At 35.2% G+C, this 19,877-nt stretch overlaps 1 protein-coding gene and 1 long non-coding RNA gene across 2 annotated transcripts; one reads left to right on the top strand and one right to left on the bottom strand.

Annotated features, from left to right (window-relative positions):
- The first annotated feature begins 392 nt into the window (after positions 1-392).
- LOC136066977 (uncharacterized) lies at positions 393-7,467 on the top strand. Its single transcript, XR_010628499.1, has 2 exons — positions 393-6,731; positions 6,919-7,467. It is a non-coding gene; the product is annotated as an uncharacterized LOC136066977 (long non-coding RNA).
- A 1,438-nt stretch (positions 7,468-8,905) lies between these two features.
- On the bottom strand, positions 8,906-16,958 carry LOC112040542 (serine/threonine-protein kinase PBL34). Its single transcript, XM_065772110.1, has 6 exons — positions 15,982-16,958; positions 13,928-14,265; positions 13,665-13,800; positions 11,901-12,037; positions 11,099-11,222; positions 8,906-9,751 (listed from the first exon to the last, which is right to left on the bottom strand). Exons 1-6 carry the CDS (start codon positions 16,163-16,165, stop codon positions 9,231-9,233), a joined length of 1,440 nt encoding a protein of 479 aa, XP_065628182.1. The 5' UTR covers positions 16,166-16,958; the 3' UTR covers positions 8,906-9,230.
- Between the last annotated feature and the right edge of the window lie 2,919 nt (positions 16,959-19,877).

A 19,877-nucleotide genomic window follows, 5' to 3' on the forward strand; every position in this document is an offset into this window, starting at 1 on the left:
TAAAGAAAAAAAAATTGCTAAAATTAGTACCTATGTATAATTGTATATACTAATAGACGGGACACGGCATGTACACACTAGACACAGCCAATTTTGAAGGCGATACCATTCAGGTAATGGATTTAAATGCAGAGAAAGAGAGGTTAAAGGCAAGATGAAATATACTTTTATGGTCAGTTTGGAGGGAGGGAGTTGGCAAGAAATTAGTTAGTGGAATTTGTTTACATGCATGCACTTATCATCTCATGTCACCTAGTCCCTGATGTGTGAAATGTACATGACTTTCGCATGCAATTTCTTAGTATTTAATTGGGTCGGAATGATAAGATTTAAGCACCGTGTGGACCTCTGGTTGTCCTATAATTAGCGTCGCACAAAATTAAAAGTGATAAGACTTTTAACTAGTGCGCAAGCTTAATTTCAACAATTGGAAATGCAAGCTTCTGAAAAAGTCCGTTAGATGCATTCAACAACGGCACAATGTGGAAGTATTTGCATTACGATAAGGAAGAAATTTTCCGAATAATTTCATGGAATCCAGAGGTTTGATTTCTAGTATCTTTTCTGCACTACAATAGGATTCACTTTGGTATTCATTGGAGGGTCAAGAAAAGCTATTCACACTCTAGCTAGCTGTATCTCACTTATTTAAGCGTCTTGACTCTTAAGCCATGGATATAAAAATCGATCGTTTGCCCTTACACTCATCAATCATACACTTCAACATGGCACCCAAAGTTTCCATTTCCGTTCTGGTAGTAGCATGGGTCCTTGCAGCTGGCTTTGTGGCAGCATCTGAATCATCGGCAGCACTGGAACTAGAAGCAAAGGCTGTGCTGGAGAGTGAGTGGTGGGTGGCTATTCCAACCAAAGCCATTGCCACTGGGATGGAATTAAGTGCAATGATGAAGGCAGCGTCACGGAGATTAAAATGGGTGGGGTCAATCTCGGAGATGAGTTCGGAAAATTCAACTACTCTTCCTTCCCAAATTTAGTCCATCTTGAACTTAATTGGACTGGACTCCGGGGAAGCATCCCAGTAGGGATAGGTACTCTTTCAAAACTCAACCACCTTGATCTGTCCGGAAACAATCTTACAGGTGACTTGCCTCTTTCACTTACAAACCTCACCCAATTAGTGTTTCTTGACATTTCAAATAATCTAATTACTGGTTTCATCCCCAAAGAATTAGGAAATTTAAAGAATCTTCGTCAGTTACGTTTGAGTTATAACAAATTCTCTAGACCAATTCCTTCATATTTGGGTCATCTAACCAAACTGTTCTATCTGGCTCTTGCTTCAAACCAAATCAACGGTTCAATTTTGCCAGAAATAGGTAACATGAAGAATTTGGAGTACTTGCTCCTCTATAATAACAAGTTCACTAATCCAATCCCTTCATCTCTGGGTCATCTAACCAACTTGGTCTATTTGTGGCTTGATTCAAACCAAATTAATGGTTCCATTCTGACAAAAATAGGCAACATAAATAATTTTGAGTTTCTTGTCCCTCTCTAATAACAAGCTGACTGGTCCAATCCCTTCGTCTCTGGGTCATCTAACCAACTTGATCTATTTGTGGCTTAATTCAAACCAAATTAATGGTTCCATTCTGCCAGAAATAGGCAACATGAAGAATTTGAGTTTCTTGTCCCTCTCTAATAACAAGCTCACTGGTCCAATCCCTTCATCTCTAGGTCATCTAACCAAATTGGTCTATTTGTATCTAGATTCAAACCAAATTAATGGTTCCATTCTACCAGAAATAGGCAACATGAAAAATTTGAGTTACCTGTACCTCACCAATAACAAGCTTAGTGGTACAATCCCTTTGTCTTTAAGTCATTTAACCAATTTGGTCGAATTGTCTCTTGATTCAAACCAAATCAATGGTACCATTCCTCCAGAATAGGTCATTTAACTAACATGGAAACTTTGAACCTTAGTTGGAATCAAATCTGTGGTTCCATCTCAGTAGAAATAGCTAATTGCTCTTCGTTGGGCATGTTGTCTTTAAGCCACAACTACTTACTTGGAACCATTCCCACTCAAATTAGAGACCTTTATTCACTACATTTGATTGACCTCAGCTACAATAATCTCACAGGCAACATTCCCCCTTATCTTGTTAACATAAATTTCAACTTGTCATACAATTCCTTGAAAGGCTGCATAACAGATCATTTCCAAAATTATAGTTTCTACACATTCATTGGCAACAAGGATTTATGTGGTAACATCAAAGGTGCCCCACCTTGCCTTCCATCTTTCCAAACCATTCGCCAAATAAAAATTTTGGTTCCCTTTACTATTTTCATTGTGATTTTACTTCTTGGATATTTTTTCCACTCTTGAAATCAAGTTTCGAAAACCCAATCTGAGTCAAGGGTAACAAAAAATGGGAACTTATTCTCAATATGGCCTTATGATGGGAAAATTGCATATGAAGACATCATGAGAGTCACAAAGGACTTTGACATTAGATATTATATTGGAACAGGAGGTTATGGTAGTATTTACAAAACACAATTACCTAGTGGCAAAGTGGTTGCGCTGAAAAAGCTTCCTCGCCTAGAAGCCAAGGACCCAACTTTTGGCAAAAGTTTCAAAAACAAGGTCAAAATGTAAACAAAAATCCGACATCGAAACATTGTGAAACTCCATGGCTATTGTTTGCATAAACAATGCATGTTTTTGGTCTATGAGTACATGGAAAGGTGAAGCCTATTTTATGTCTTACAGAACGATACAGAGGCTATGGAATTGGATTGGACGAAAAGAGTGAACATCATCAAAGGCATAGCACATGGCATATCATACATGCATCATGAATGCATCCTAGTAATTGTTCATCAAGATATAACCAGCAATAATATTCTATTGAACATCAAGTTGGAGGCTTTTGTCTTTGATTTTGGAACAGCTAGACTTCTTTATCCTGATTCCTCCAATCAAACCCTAGTTGTTGGGACCTGTGGGTTATATTGCACAAGGTGAATTATTGTTTTCGTACTATACATATATTTTTTTCCTTTATTGCTTATTATGTCTAAAAGGTTAGTCACGTGGGGCCTTCCAAATGATCGTGCTAGTTTACCTTACTGTTTGTTACCTGAATTGAATCATGCAGGGTATCAAGTAATCACTTTCTATGGAATTTTTATGTAATGAAAACATTTGACCAATCTCTTCATGAAGAAAATATATAAAAATAAAAATTCAAAAAGAAAATAAAGGATAAAGACATTACATTTGTTTTAATAGATTTCAATGTTTTTCTTTTCTTTTCTTTTTTCTATAGAGAACTAGCATATACTATGGTGGTGATTGAAAAATGTGACGTCTATAACTTTGGAGTGGTAGCATTAGAAATAATAATGGGAAGACATGCAGGAGATCTCTTGACTTCATTATCATCACCATCTTCTCAAAATTTTTTGTTCAATGAAATATTAGACCAACGCTTTCCACCACTGAATCAACTAGTTGCACAAGATATTTTTATTGCTGTAACTATAGCATTGGCATGCTTACGCACCACACGAAAGTCGCAGCCTACAATGAAATGTGTCCCAAGAATTTCTTTCTCATAAGAAACCAATACCCAACCCATTACATGCAGTTTCACTGTGGCAGTTGAAGAACCAGAAAACTTATATGATTGGAGAGTGAAACTCAATCATGAAGCACTTGTATTAGGTTGAGTGTCATATTGTTTAATGAATTTATTTGAATGAAAATGTGTACGACAATAACAATGATATATGAATCATGTAATTTCTGTCAGGTTTATTTACATTTATTTATGATTTGTAGCCTGTTTTTGCATCATAAAATATAAATCCTTAACCACTTTTCTAATACCTCACATCTATAATCCTAACAGGCATTGTGTAGATTGCAAAGGCTTATCCATATGCATTACCGCAAGAAAGACTGGTACTGTGTTTTCCTCGTTATAGAATCCATATTAGTATAGGCAAATTTAATAAGCAAATAATTAATAAGATAGAAATGAATACAAAAGATCTTGACTCTTATAAAGTCTTCTTGGGCCAAGATCAAAAGCCTGAAGTCCTAAGTTTAAACCTAACAAAATGACTTGCTGACATTAGATCAAGTATATTGTAATTGAAAATAAAAAATCAAATGAGATATTTTACATTTGTTAGTCTTGAGCAGTGACACTAACAAATAAAGAGTATTAATGCATTCTTTGACACGGTTCAGTCTTTGCTATACTAGTCGTGCCACTATGACAAACAATGATAGGTCCAATCATGCAATACCTGTTTTATGGTTAAGACTAATGACACAATTTTTCATAGTCAAGAGCTAATAACCCAAACTGGGGACTCGATGATTTAGCCCCTCAATGAATTTGCATGGATGGTTCCTCTTACAAGTCGTGCATAACCAAATTTTCTTGACAGATACAAGATAGGACATGGAATTACAAAGTAGAAAGTAGAAACCAAAATATTTTCTATACAGAACATATGACCAGTAACTAATGTACCCTGCCTATCACTTTCACTAGGTTCCTTTCCTCTAGCAAAATCAGCCTAGCATTTAACCAGCTGCAGATTAATTCATTAGTTATACGTAATCATGGCACCCTTCCTATTGATCTCTAAACTGATAGTAGTATGTGTTATTTTCGTTCTTTCCTTTTCTTCTACTATAGATAGTGCAATATTGCTAGTGAGAGCAAGTGGCTCATCATCATCACTTGAACATGAAGCAGAGGCTCTGCTGGAGAGTGGTTGGTGACGCTGGTGGAGTTCGAAAAGAAACAATACCTCAAGTCGTTGTAAGTGACCTGGTATAGCTTGTAACAAAGCTGGGTGTGACAGAGATTAAACCACCTCGTAACTTCATGGTGGGTGACGAATTTGGGAAACTCAACTTCTCTTCCTTCCCAAACCTTGTTCGGCTTTATCTAAGTGGGAACAGACTCCAAGGAAGCATCACTGCTCATTTTGGTGTTCTTTCAAAGCTCATGTACTTCAACCTGTCCTCAAATAATATGACAGGTGAGCTAACTACTTGGCTAGCAAATCTCACCCAATTGGTATAGCTGGATCTTTCAAATAACCATTTTAAGAGTCCCATCCCCATGCAACTGGGGAATCTGAAGAATCAAGTTGCCATAAACTTAAGTGGTAACATGCTCACAGGTCTAATCCCTTCATCCCTTGTTCATTTGACCAACTTGACATCTCTATGCCTCAGTTTGAACCAAATCAATAGTTCCATCCCTTCAGATGTAGGAAATTTGAAAAAGCTAGTTCACCTGGATCTTAGTTCTAATTACCTTAATGGTTCAATTCCCTCATCCCTTAATCATTTAACCATATTGAATTATTTGTCCTTTCATTCAAATTATATAGTAGGTTTCATAGACCAAGAAATTAGGAATGTACAACATTTGAGTTGGCTGGACTGGTGTCATACCAATTGAACTTACCAAATTAACCCAATTGGAGTACTTAAAATCTGTCCTCTAACCAACTTTCTGGCCACATAACTCCTGAAATAGACTTACTTTCCAATCTTCTACATTTAGACCTCTCCCATAACAGGCTTGTTGGACATATCCCAACTCATATTGGGAATTGCAACAATCTAAAGCATTTGTCATTGAACAACAATAGTCTGAATGGAAGCATTCCAGCCCAGGTTGGGAGCCTTTCACTACTTTATATTGACATTAGTCATAAAGTCATCAGTGGAAGGATAGCTCACCATCTGGGAGAATTGACAAGCCTAGAATTCTTGAATCTCTCCCATAATAATCTCTCTGGTACCATACCTGATTTCCTTAACTCCATGACCCAAATATCATCCATTGACTTGTCATATAATAATTTGGAGGGTAAGATTCCGCACAAGTTTAAAGATAGATACCCACAACAAGCAATCATTGGCAACAAGGGTTTACGCGGTGAATTCAAGGGTATGCCTTCTTGCTTGACATCTACAACCACAGATTCGGAAGAAGAACCAGAGAGGGATAGGTTTCACTTCTCCACTGTCATTCTATATCTATTATTCTACCTTTCTATTTTTGGATATCTATATATATTTCTATCTACAAATGATGATGTTGAATCCGAGAGAACTGTAAACAATAATGGAGATTTACTCTCAATATGGAATTATGATGGAAGAATTGCATATGAAGATATCATTAAAGCAACCGAGGACTTCAACATCAAATATTGTATTGGGACCGGAGGTTATGGCAGTGTTTGCAAAGCACAATTGCCCAGTGGAAATATTTTTTCCTTGAAGAAACTTCATCAACTCTAAGCAAGGGAGGCAACTCTCATCAAGAGTTTTGAAACTGAGGTAAAAGCATTATGTGAAATAAGACATCGAAACATTTTGAAGCTTCATGGATTTTGTTTACACAAGCAATGTATGTTTTTGGTTTATGAATACATGGAAAGGGGAAGCTTATATTGTGTCCTAAGCAATGATGATGAAGCTGTTGAGTTGAACTGGACAAAGAGAGTGAACATTGTTAAGAGTGTGGCACATGCTTTATATTACTCGCATCACAATTTCAACCCACCAATTGTTCATCGAGATATATCAAGCGGCAACATTCTATTGAATTTGGAATTTGAGGCATTTGTCTCTGACTTTGGTATAGCAAGACCTCTGAATCCCAATTCGTCCCATGAAACTATACTTGCACGCACATATGGATATGTTGCTCCAGGTGAACACTTCAAGCCTCTTCTACCTTTTCATCACTTTAATATTTCATACTCTCTTCATCACTTTAATATTTCATACTTCTTCCTGACACTTTTATTGTTTAGACTTGAATAACATGCTAATAAGAAAATATAAAACAAATATGTACTAAGGGCGTTATTTATTTATTTATTTATTTATTTTTGCAGGATTTTCCTATACTATGGTCATGGCAGAAAAAGGTGATGCCTATAGCTTTGGGGTAGTGGCACTAGAAACAATAATGGGAATGCATCCAGGAGAGCTCCTCTCGTCATTATCACCATCTTCATCCAATCAAGATGTAAAGCTAAAGGATGTCTTGGATCCACGCCTCTCGCCTCCAACAGATAAACGGGGATGTACAAGATATTGCCCTTGTTGCAACAATAGCATTTGCATGCTTACATTCCAACCCAAAGTCCCAACCAACCATGGAAAGTGTGTCTCGAGAATTTATTTCTCACAAAGCAACATTGGTGAAACCTTTCCGTGAAATTTCAATATCGCAACTTTGGCAGAAAGAATATATTTGAATTTAGAAAGACCTAATGGATCATGGATATAGTGTCTAGATCGATGTAATATCACTCCTTTCCCAAGTTTTGCAAATTGAACGCATCCCACTTAGCCCATAGGATGAAGTTCATAAGTTGGTAGTTCTTGTAGTCACTAAAAATTATATGAGTGAATAATTAAATATAAAGGGATTCAGTGTAGCTTGATCTTCCACTTAGAATTAATTTGTATGTAGCTTATAACTTTCATCTAAAACTACAACTTGGAAGGTTGACATCCCACTAATTTTCAAGGAATATTATACATTTATACCCATCATATGCACTGATTGCACCAAAGGGTAGAACTTGGTTTATCTCCTTACTTTCCACCAACTACAACCACACTCCTGCAATAACTAATTTAGGAAATCTCATTCCTCAGTTATGCATTTCTTCTCAAAAGCAATGATGATAACATTCAATTTATGCACCAAAAAAAAAAAAAAAAAAAAAATTAAAAGGGGGTGTAGATGTGTCATGAAATGCATTTCTTCTCAAAAGCAATGATGATAACATTCAATTTATGCACCAAAAAAAAAAAAAAAAAAAAATTAAAAGGGGGTGTAGATGTGTCATGAAGGTCTTATGATGGGAGAATATAATATAATTACATATTTGAAGCTACAAGGAATTTGACAAAAAAAAATTGCATTGAAACTAGATGGCAAAAAATCTAAAGAATAGTTGAATAGTTCACCTGAAGCATCATATAAAAGCGTCTGCTATTCTGATTTGATGAATCAAGAGCAAGTAGTCTGCCAAAGTTGGATAGAAAATCTCCACTTCAAAATTCAACAGAACACAGTAACTTGGAGTAATACTCCCTCCTATCAGATAAAAGATCTCACATGTAAGTTTCATATAACAACAGATCACACATGTGAATTTCATGGTATGCCCATAATTCATGTAAGAGAATAAAAGTATTAGTCCTAAAATATCAAATAATTCCCTTACATCATGCCTTGGCCAAACAATTGATGGGTGCAATTGTGATGCAGAGTATATAATAATGCATGTTCCACACCATTTATTGCCTTTAATCCCTCTCCTATAAAAAGTAAGAGATTTTCTCATTATGGTATAGAGATCATTGAGGGGATAACAGGACTGCCACTCATTAAGTGCCTCATTTGTAAATGAACTAACTATCTTTCTATACCGCCGGGTTTGTCCAAAATGTCTCATTGTTTACGTCTACTGTAAACAACAGATAGTCACTACAGATCATTAAAAACAGCAGTCCTTAATGCAGCCGTTCATTGAAAATAACAATCATTTATTCTTCCTGGTCTGAAAAGAAACCCTTTTCAAAATGACCAGCAAATCTGTTCAAACCTGTAACAAATCAATTTACACTAATAGCTTCACATGGAAAACCAGCCGCACTAGAAGGCTTGCAGCTTAAATATTAAAAAACAGCTTAATTTACGAAAAAAAATTGTATATAAATCCCAAAAAATATTCTTTACATAAAAAATAAAAATAAAAATAAAAAAAGGGTGCTTAGGAAAGAGAATTACCCACCACCAGTCTCAGAGTTTGAATATGCAACAAATTCACATTCAATAAGCAATAAGTTATTGTGCATGTATACTAAAAAGGAAAGGCTGGGAAATATTTTGGATTAACTATAATGCTCAAAACCAATTACAAACCATATAAGTGCAGCTTCATGATTCTCTCCAGGGCAACTTCACCAGTTACATATCAAAAAGACAAAACTCCAATCTCCAAAACATAGAGAGCAAGCCACACTGTCATCTCTCATAAAGAAAACATCAACATCAATTTTCAAAACAACCCCCAGATTTTTTTTTTTTTTTTCCTTCTGTTGGGAAATATTCCTACATCCCTAAAAAGATGACATAAAAAGAAAAGGAGACAAAATGGGTACAGAAGAGATAATATGGTTCTCAATGTTATGGCTTTGAAACACTTGGTTTTGGGGAGCGGTGAAGATGGTGATGGTGATATGGAGACACATGCGGACCATTTGGTATGGAGAGGCTCCTTGTTGGTTGTCCATTCCTAGAAAACCCTGTCTGGATTCTACTGCAGTTTCTAGCATTTGGGTAGGACCCCATACGCTCTGCTTGCATAGCCTGAAAGAATGATGAAGAGCAGGCCATCTCCTTGAGGTTAGGCAAAGGCTTTAGTGCTTCAACAACTTCACTCATCAGAGGTCTGGCTTTAGGGTCAGGACTAAGGCAGTGGGCAGCCAACTGAAGCGCTTTTTGAGAACCTTTGACTGAGAAGCGGCCTTCGAGCCGAGGATCTAGAAGTCGATAGAACCTTCGCCTCTCTCCAAGATGTGGCCTTGCCCATTCCACCAAGTTATGCTCCCCATTTGGTCTGGTTTTGTCCATGGATCTTCGGCCAGTCACCATTTCAAGCAAAACAACCCCAAAGCTATAGACATCACTCTTCGATGTAAGATGTCCTGACACACAATAGATAGTATTAGCCATAGATGATTCAGATAACTCACTTAAACTCTTATTTAGGTCAAATTAAAGATGTTGATCACTCAGCTGAGCATTAGCTAGCAAAAATTTTATTGTTTCACTTTTTCTTTTTTAAGAGAACCAAATCTTTCTATACTTCACATACTTTCTATCCTCTACGTCATCCGTTTTCCCTAACAAAGGTTATAGGTGCAACTAGTGGAAGAGGAAGTCACATGAAACAACTTGAAGGTTAGCTGAAAATAAAGAGGGATGAGGTCACAATAGCATAAGTTTGGCAATGAAGGTGTGGCAACTAGCAACATCAAAGAGGTGAGGATGGTAGTGGTATCAGTGATGGTGACCTATGAAGCACAGGTGCGTTTCCGGATTTGGGTGCGGATGCGGGACTCGGCAATTTTTGAAAAAGTAGGGTGCAGGTGCGGCGATTGAAAAATTATTAAAAATATTTTTTTTTATATTTTTTATATTTTTTTACTATTAAAATATTCTTAAAAAACACATTACTATGGGCTTGGTCACAAAACAAAGAAAGAACAAGGCAAAAAACACAAAACAAAACACAAAACCAAAAAGAAAACACAAAATAAGCAACAAATAATAACACATGTAACCTGCAAGTATCAACAAACAGCATCCAAGTCCATGCAATTATTTGATCATCAAAATGTGAAATCTTGGCCATCCTATGAACCAATATAAAAGGAAAGAAAAAAAAAAAATCAAAGAGAAGGAATCAATCTATACTGCATCTACTTCTAGTGATCCAATTCTAACTGAGCAGGAATCTTTTTTGGTTGGAGAAGGAGGTTCTGCACTGGAGCACGCAGGGGAAAAAGGGAAAGAAAGGATAGTTTCGGCCGTTTCGGTCAGTTTCGGCCACCGGCCGATACGACCCGATTCTGGCCGAATCGGCCCAGATCGGCGCAAATCAAAGCCGAGTCAGCACGAATCCAAAAAAAACTCAGACACGGCACCAACGCATGGGCAGCGGTGTCGGTGGCCGCACCCCGCGTCGGACTCCGGTGCGGCACCCTCCCAGCCGCTTCGGTGCTTCCTAGATGGTGACCATGTCAGTTGCAAGCTGAAGCCATGGTTTAGTTTCAGCTTTGGTATTTGTAAAGGTAACATACATGGTGCGAAAAGAAGACACGTGCAAGGAAAACACAACAATTTTTATGAAGTAACAGATAGTGCTAAAAAAATAATCCAGGATCAAGGAGTGCTAATTTGATAGCAGCATTGAATTATATTAGACAAACACACACAAACCTATAAAACATAATGCAGGATGATGATACAAACAGTCCAACCATACTAACCTGTCATCACATACTCCGGGGCAGCATAACCATAAGTTCCCATCACTCGGGTAGATACATGAGTTTTCCCATCTTCTGGACCATCTTTGGCAAGTCCAAAATCAGAAAGCTTTGCATTGTAATCCTGGAATAGAAAGTTCTTCACAATGAGCAAAGACAAATATAGATATTGTTCACATAATTTGAATCACAAATGGAACTTCTTAAATAAGGAAAGAAAATAAAATAACTACACACCGCATCCAACAGGATATTAGATGTTTTAAAATCTCGATATATAACTGGCTTTTCAGCTTCCTCATGAAGAAAGGCAAGGCCCTTTGCAGCACCAAGGGCAACTTTCATTCTGATGGACCAAGGAAGAGGCAGGGACCCTGCTCCATGTAACATAATTATTACCATAGACAGCGAATTAAATTGCCTCCTAGAACATTTTCATTTGGTACTAAAAGACATTATCCACTCAATCGTAATAATTAGGTGGTCTAAAGAATTTTTCATGCCATTACATAAGAAATGCAATCTAATACAATGCATAGAAAATATTGTATTGTTTCCAAATGGTCACTTCTTGTGTACTTTTTTGTTGATTTGTTGAACCCTTGAAGACAAATCAATGGTAACCATTGTTAAAACTATGTGGTTAAATGATTAAATTTACCATATCTCAATAGATTTGCATTGTAATCCTGGAATAGAAAGTTCTTCACAATGAGCAAAGACAAATATAGATATTGTTCACATAATTTGAATCACAAATGGAACTTCTTAAATAAGGAAAGAAAATAAAATAACTACACACCGCATCCAACAGGATATTAGATGTTTTAAAATCTCGATATATAACTGGCTTTTCAGCTTCCTCATGAAGAAAGGCAAGGCCCTTTGCAGCACCAAGGGCAACTTTCATTCTGATGGACCAAGGAAGAGGCAGGGACCCTGCTCCATGTAACATAATTATTACCATAGACAGCGAATTAAATTGCCTCCTAGAACATTTTCATTTGGTACTAAAAGACATTATCCACTCAATCGTAATAATTAGGTGGTCTAAAGAATTTTTCATGCCATTACATAAGAAATGCAATCTAATACAATGCATAGAAAATATTGTATTGTTTCCAAATGGTCACTTCTTGTGTACTTTTTTGTTGATTTGTTGAACCCTTGAAGACAAATCAATGGTAACCATTGTTAAAACTATGTGGTTAAATGATTAAATTTACCATATCTCAATAGCTTAAGCTTTTGGGACAATCGGTAATTTAACATGGTATCAAAGCATGAGATCCTGAGTTTAATCCTTATCTCCTCCACTTTGCCTCCCATTTAAATTCTCACATGTTGAGTCTCACCTATTAAAAGGTAGTTTTGGCCCACACATGAAGGGGGTGTTAGAAATATGTGGTTAAATGATTAAATTTACCATATCTCAATAGCTTAAACTTTTGAGACAATCGGTAATTTAACAACAATAATCTATCCCAAGGATTTCTCAGAGAAAGAACTCAGACACACACATAAACCAAATATATGCCTTAAAATTACATCTCTGTGTGTGTATGCGTGTGTAGTTTATGGCTTAAAATTGCATACGTCAAATCTTCACTGCCTTTCATATGCACTGAAATCTGTAATAATTTTTTCTTCCTACAAAAAGCGAGTAAAAGTGTAAAACCCGAAGCTTTAGCTAGTATTTTCTTTTCTTCAACTTATATTATTTGTGAATATAATTAGAACCAGTTTTATATGGAAACCCTATAGCAAAAAAGATAAATGGGAAAAATGAAAAGGGTTGAGATAGCATGGAACAACATTAACTCTCCAAAGCCACTTAATATGGAGCAATGAAAAGGGAAAAAGGAAAAGTTAAAAATAAATAAATAAATAAATCAGGTTATTACAAGATCCAAAAGAACATGAGTTGAGAGTAAATATCCTATTTTAAGGAGAGCAGCATTAAATAATTAGCCAATTTTAAATGATAGAATAAAATTCTTTGATAGCTCTTTCATAGCCGACATTGACTAATTTGTTGAGGATTCATGGCTAACCCAATATTAAACACATGCAAGATGGAGAGGAAATTTGAGAAAAGTGAGTGCAAATTCATACTCCGAAAAAGGTGATTCTCCAAGCTTCCTCGAGGCATAAACTCATAGACAAGTAGCCTCTGATCATCCTCAATGCAATAACCAATTAATTTAACCAAATTAGGGTGGAGAAGGTCACCAAGATAATTAACTTCAGCCTGCCATATGGAAAAGAAACAAAATTACCTTTTAAGTCATAGAAGTGAAGGTAACAAGCTACCCAAATCTCCAACCTGATATTAGTGCAAAAAAAGAATTAAAAAAGTTGATAATGAATTCTCTTACCAGCCATTCTTTATGACCTTGTAGTCCATCATGGTTGAGGGTCTTTACTGCAACTGCGACCCCTGTTCCAGTTTTCACACTCTTTCATAGCCGACATTGACTAATTTGTTGAGGATTCATGGCTAACCCAATATTAAACACATGCAAGATGGAGAGGAAATTTGAGAAAAGTGAGTGCAAATTCATACTTCGAAAAAGGTGATTCTCCAAGCTTCCTCGAGGCATAAACTCATAGACAAGTAGCCTCTGATCATCCTCAATGCAATAACCAATTAATTTAACCAAATTAGGGTGGAGAAGGTCACCAAGATAATTAACTTCAGCCTGCCATATGGAAAAGAAACAAAATTACCTTTTAAGTCATAGAAGTGAAGGTAACAAGCTACCCAAATCTCCAACCTGATATTAGTGCAAAAAAAGAATTAAAAAAGTTGATAATGAATTCTCTTACCAGCCATTCTTTATGACCTTGTAGTCCATCATGGTTGAGGGTCTTTACTGCAACTGCGACCCCTGTTCCAGTTTTCACCGGAGCAGTTCCGTTCTCATTGATCCAACCCTTGAATACGCAACCAAACCCACCCTCTCCAAGAAGACTCTCAGGTCTAAAATTCCTCGTTGATGACTTAAGCTCATTAAAACTGAATTTTCGAAGTTGTGAAGCAACTTTCAAGTCCTCAACCAAGTTGGGAGTTGATGGAGTACTTTCTGCAATGCTAGTTGTTGAGGATGACACAACAGGAGCAACTGGCTGGTCTTGGCTGGTATCGTTTGTAGATTTACTCTCCGCTGATTCACAAACAGAAATGACACAATCATTTGGATCTAATTAAACCATAACCAGCTAAGCTATAAATAAAAGAATCTGCTAATCCTGAGCTCAGATAGACTGGAAGACGTACAATATACATGTACAAGGAGACAAGCCTCTAAATGCATGTAGATGCATACACATAGGTAGTTTGTTACTGTAAATAGAACATGTATTGAATTTAAGGTGAAGCACCAATGTTGTGCTGTGATATAAGAAATCCTTGAAGCCTAAAGGAAGCTCCAAAGAATAACTGAAACTGTGATTTAGCATGACTAGTAACCTGATGAAATACGAAATAATTTAAAGTCTAAACAATGCTCCAAAGCATGACTAGTAACATGACGAAAAATATTAGGTTCAAAAAAGTCCACATGGGTCTACCAATACATAAGAACATAAAACACAATTCATTAAAAAGTTATAAATATCACAGAAGCATGTTGAGCACTTGCCAACACTAGAAACGTGTCCACATTGATCTAGGGATACATAAGAATGATATACGCATTTGGTTAAAAAGTCATTACTTTCTTCAATGTCTAATTATGTAAATAAATTAATGCTCCGTCAACACGATCTACAATTCATTACAAGGGCATCACTCTTCTACTTCACTACTCATAATAACTCTTGAAAATCATTCGACAAAAATTTAACAAGAGAAAGTTTCCATAAAGCATATTCAAAACAAGCATGCTGCAGTGTGTGTGTATTTCTAGGGAGCATCCACCACCATAACGTGGAAATTGAACCTAAACTAAGATTATAGCGTGAAATAATGGTTAAACATGCTAGGATACTACTGCAAGCTCGCGCATCTAGAAATATGTTTCACAGCAGTGTTAGCCAATGACCTATATATAAGGAACTTATACTGCATTAATTGATCCTATCAATACATTTCTGGAAGCCATTATATTATGTCCAAATATTCCCTTCTAAAAGGGATTGAAAGTTTGCAATAAAATTTATCAACAGGGACAACTCCCTGTGATTTGAATTTTTCTTATTATTATTGGCAAGTTACACACGTACTCAATGGGTTCTAAACCTACAATCTCAGCCTCCACGTGGGAGGAGGAAGTGCCATTTGAGCAAGAGCTCATTGGCAAGTCATGGTATTGCATCTTCGCAAGTTTTTAACCCTTTCTGATTAAGAAACAACAAACTAACAACTGGCAACAAATCATATCTCAGGGAGACCAAAAAAATAAATGAGAAGATCGCCACATGGTCATATTTTGTAAGTTCCTAGAAAGGAGCAATCTAATAATTATGAACCATCTATATTACCGGTAGTCAATTAACAGTATTAACGGACTAACGGTATTAACAGACAGAACTAACTAAGTACTTATTAAAGTCAATATCCATAACCTGCACTGATGGAAAATCTTAAAAAGAAAATAGATTCACAATGTAAAAGAAATAAATTCAGTAAAAATGGAGATCAATATTCCAAAATGTGCTGTAAGTAATATCCACATCAAAGCAAAGAACAAAGTCAGATATAACATACACTTCAATATCAACAGGCACCAAACAGGTACAAATGTAATATGATCATAAACAGACTAACACAAAGAATCAATCAATATCTACAACTACATAAAACCATATAACAAGATTGATCATATTAAGGAAACGAAGTAGACATAGAACATTTGTTTAAAAGCAGAATAAAAGTATACCATATTGAGTGCTAGTGCCACTCATAGAGCCATCCACTTTGGACTTTGAAGACATGCAGCTTCCAATGAACCTAAACTTAAACCAACATCCTGTCATCTCATTTTCTTCATCTTTCTTTTTCCTTCCCTTTGATTTTTCCACATCCCAAGCCCCAACATTAAAAGCATCAGGACCTAACCCCATCTCTCAAATCCCTAAACTAACTCTCATATCTCAAAAGCATCCCATTTCAGCAATCAACACCATTCCAGTCTATTTTAACACAACCTCCCCAAACCCAAAAACATCAAAATGCAGCAGCATATAACCTTAGCAATCAAAAACCACCAAAACAAAAATAAAACAACCGAGAAACACAAAAACCGATTATATAATCAAAATTCAAAAACACCCATTAGAGCATACCCAACCCTTGATCATATAAACCCAAAATCACTCAAACCCAAATGGGTTTTGGAATATGCTTGAATGCTCCAAATGGGCAACACCCAGATCACAAAAATGTACATGCAAACTGAAATAAAAGCATCACCTTGAGTAATCAGTAGCTATAACAGAGATGAAAGTTTCAAAATTTAGTGCTGTTAAGAACCTTAAAAATCGAACAAACAAAAGCTGAACAGCTTAGACCAAAACAATGTAGTACTTTTTTTACTCCGAAATTTTAGCTAAACCAAACAGACACACACACACACACATGTTTCACTCACTCCCACAGTGGACAGACAGATATACTACAATAGCAGCAAGACTAAGCTACCAGTACCAAAAACAAGCATTGTGATTGTGGTTTCTAGGGAGAGCAAGACAAAAGCTTTTAAAGGCAATGGAAGAGCACAGAGATAGAGAAACGCTCATTTTGCGTGAAAAGGGTAGAGAGAGAGAGAGAGAGAGAGAGAGGGGGCAAGAGAGTGAAGTGGCATTGGTATACCTGGTAAGTATGTTTGTTGGAGAGTGAGACAGAAGGGAAAGTGTAAAACTACAGACAGTGAGACTGACCGTGTGTGTGAGAGTGGCAGCTGGACTTTGATTACTGGTCAGCTCCTCAAATTGACACAATTCCCTAGGGACACAGCCATGGCCAAAGTTTAACAATTTACCAAAAATAAATTCCTTTTTAATAATTGATAGAGTAATTTGAATCATTAATATTTCTCTATTGAAAATATTAAAAATATAGAAATTTTAATTTTAATATATTAAAATATAATCTTGAATTCTCAAATAATAATTGATAGAGTAATTTGAATCATTAATATTTTTCTATTGAAAATATTAAAAATATAGAAATTTTAATTTTAATATATTAAAATATAATCTTGAATTCTCAAAATTAGTTTAAATTAGATTTTTTTTACTTATAAAAATATAATTTAATTTTTAAAAAATAATAATTATAAAGAATGTTGAAATTTTGAGTTCTAGCCGGCTGTTATTAAAAATTTATATTTATCACATGTATAGAGTTCTAGCGTGACACAAAAAAATTGATGCGGCATAGGAATAAATTTAATAGAACTATGGAACAAGAAATCAATACCTTTAAAATATTTTAAAGAACAAATTGTTACTTTTTTAATTTGCAAAAAAGTAATGAAATTTAAGCCAAATTTTAAGGGAGGTTGGAGTATATTTCAACTTTTATTTTTCCCTTAAAAAAGGTGCAATGTGCTACACTTCTCGTATGAATAGTATGTTTCATTATAAATTTAATTAAATTGTAAGTCGAGTTTACGTACGAAAACATTCAATAATATCGATGATGAAATGATCTCACCTAGGTGAGTAAATTAGTTGTCTTAGCTTTCATGTCAAGTACTATAGATTATGGAATATGTTATTTAGCACCAAAATTAAAATGAAAACTTGGAGCAAAATTATACTAAAATTAAAAATTAATTTGGATTACAATTATACTTCGACTTTAATATATTACATATGATTAATGGAATCCATTATTTATGTCAAAAAAATTGGGGCAATATAACAACGTTGTACCTATACTTCTACGATACTTAACCATTTTCCAAAAACAAAATGAGTAATTTTTTAATACTTCACGAGTATTGTTCATTCCTCTCAGGCTCTCACATAATAATGAATTCTACTAATTAAATTCATGGTATAACTCATTATTCATATAAGAGAAGTGAACATAATTACTAGAGTATTAAATAATTTTTCAAAAAAAGGGAATATTCTTCATTCATTCTTCCACGTAAGCATAGCTTTGCATTTATGTGAAATTAATTATTCTTTAAAAATAAATGTAAAATTAATTCATTGCCATCTTTGAAGGGGTAGATGCATTTATTTCACCCAAAATATTGAATACTCAAGGTGCAATATTCCTTTCTCTTAAATGAATTATGGGTCTCACTATGAATTTTATTAATGTGACCTATTTTGTAAGAGAAGACATCTCACATCATAATTATCATTCCAAACAAAACATATATGTAATAGCATTAATTAATTGTCATGCATTACTAGGTAAATGTGCATTTATTTCCTTTTTTTTTTAATTGAAATGTATTTATTTTTATGTAGTAATTATCTTTTTTATGTATTAATTATCTATATGTGTTGTACTAATTATTGATGTAAAGCTTTTTTTTTTTTTTTAGAAACAAACACATACACAGGGGAGAGGGAACTAGGTTCTAACACAAAGGTAAGAAAACTGAGCAAAATTCAAATTCTTAACTCGGTTGCAAAGTCTAACATACATGGATGTAATGTTCATTCGATCACATAAAACAAGGCACAACAAATTCCATACGATTAATCGCAGTAAATTTAAGTATAAATGTCATATGTCCGCAGAATAACATAGCACACATAAATTTTTAGATTGATCAAGATATTTCCACACTGAACATAAGATGACAATTGATGAACAATGGAGATGGCAATTAAAATAGTTCCACACTGAACTTAAATTTTTTGTTGTCTCTTAAGCATCCCACAAAATACAGAGCCAAATTTATGGCTGCTTGTGGAAACCACTAACAGTAGTCACATCATGGAATCAGATTAAACCTGTAAAACCTATTGAATAGTCTTTGTTCACCAAGATCTTCAGTGAACTTTATTTCAAAAAGAATTCTGAATCATCAAGCTGCTCATGCCCTCTCAATCTAGTTTCATGGTTTTCGCTATCATCATCATCACATTTGATAATTAACTTTACAAATTAGGATTGAAAAGTTGAATACCAATGATTGCTTGACTGGAAAGGAAAAGAAGAAAGAAGAAGAGGATCCCATCAAGGGACTCCTTCCCCATCCGTTCGCCTACAACTTATTCAATCAGCTTTTATGTACAATTTTTTTAAACCTTATTTTTTTTTCTTGTTTTTTTTAAGTACTAATACACTTTAGCACATTTTCAAATAAAAAAAAAATGATTAGAAAAAACCTAGATAAGCTTATACCAAACGCATATGCAGTACCCCAAGAAATAGATTCACCATTGATGTCAACGAGTAGTGTTAGGAGAACTGCAACGTGTGGCAGAATGTGGGGTGGGTTAAGTGGTGTCCATATTGTTAGTTCATGGCCTCAATCAAAGTTTCTTAATGTGTCTTCTCCCAAACAAGTGTTAACAGTGGTAATGATGGTGTGCGGCAAAGTTATTAAGGTCTCTCTTGTAGTTGAAATGAGAATGGAGTGACAAGGTTATCAAAGTATCTTTTGTAGTTAGAGCGGGGATGAGGTATATGTACTTGGAGCCTATATATATATATATATATTTATGCATCATACAAGGCAAGTTCATACAACCCACACAAATGAAATTGGAAAAAGGCTCAACAAAGTAGTATTTCTCATGGTACTAGATCAGAGAAAAATGACACGTCATCCAAATTCAATGTACATGGACATACAAGATT

Source organism: Quercus suber, unplaced genomic scaffold (assembly GCF_002906115.3).
Source record: "Quercus suber isolate HL8 unplaced genomic scaffold, Cork oak 2.0 scaffold_5, whole genome shotgun sequence".
Lineage (NCBI taxonomy): Eukaryota > Viridiplantae > Streptophyta > Magnoliopsida > Fagales > Fagaceae > Quercus > Quercus suber.

Coding starts and splice junctions, on each gene's coding strand:
- LOC112040542 (XM_065772110.1), bottom strand. CDS start 16,165: ATGGGGTTAGGTCCTGATGCTTTTAATGTTGGGGCTTGGGATGTGGAA. Junction 14,266..15,981: donor TGGCACTAGCACTCAATATG/GTATACTTTTAT, acceptor TTTGTGAATCAG/CGGAGAGTAAATCTACAAAC. Junction 13,801..13,927: donor AAGGTCATAAAGAATGGCTG/GTAAGAGAATTC, acceptor TCCATATGGCAG/GCTGAAGTTAATTATCTTGG.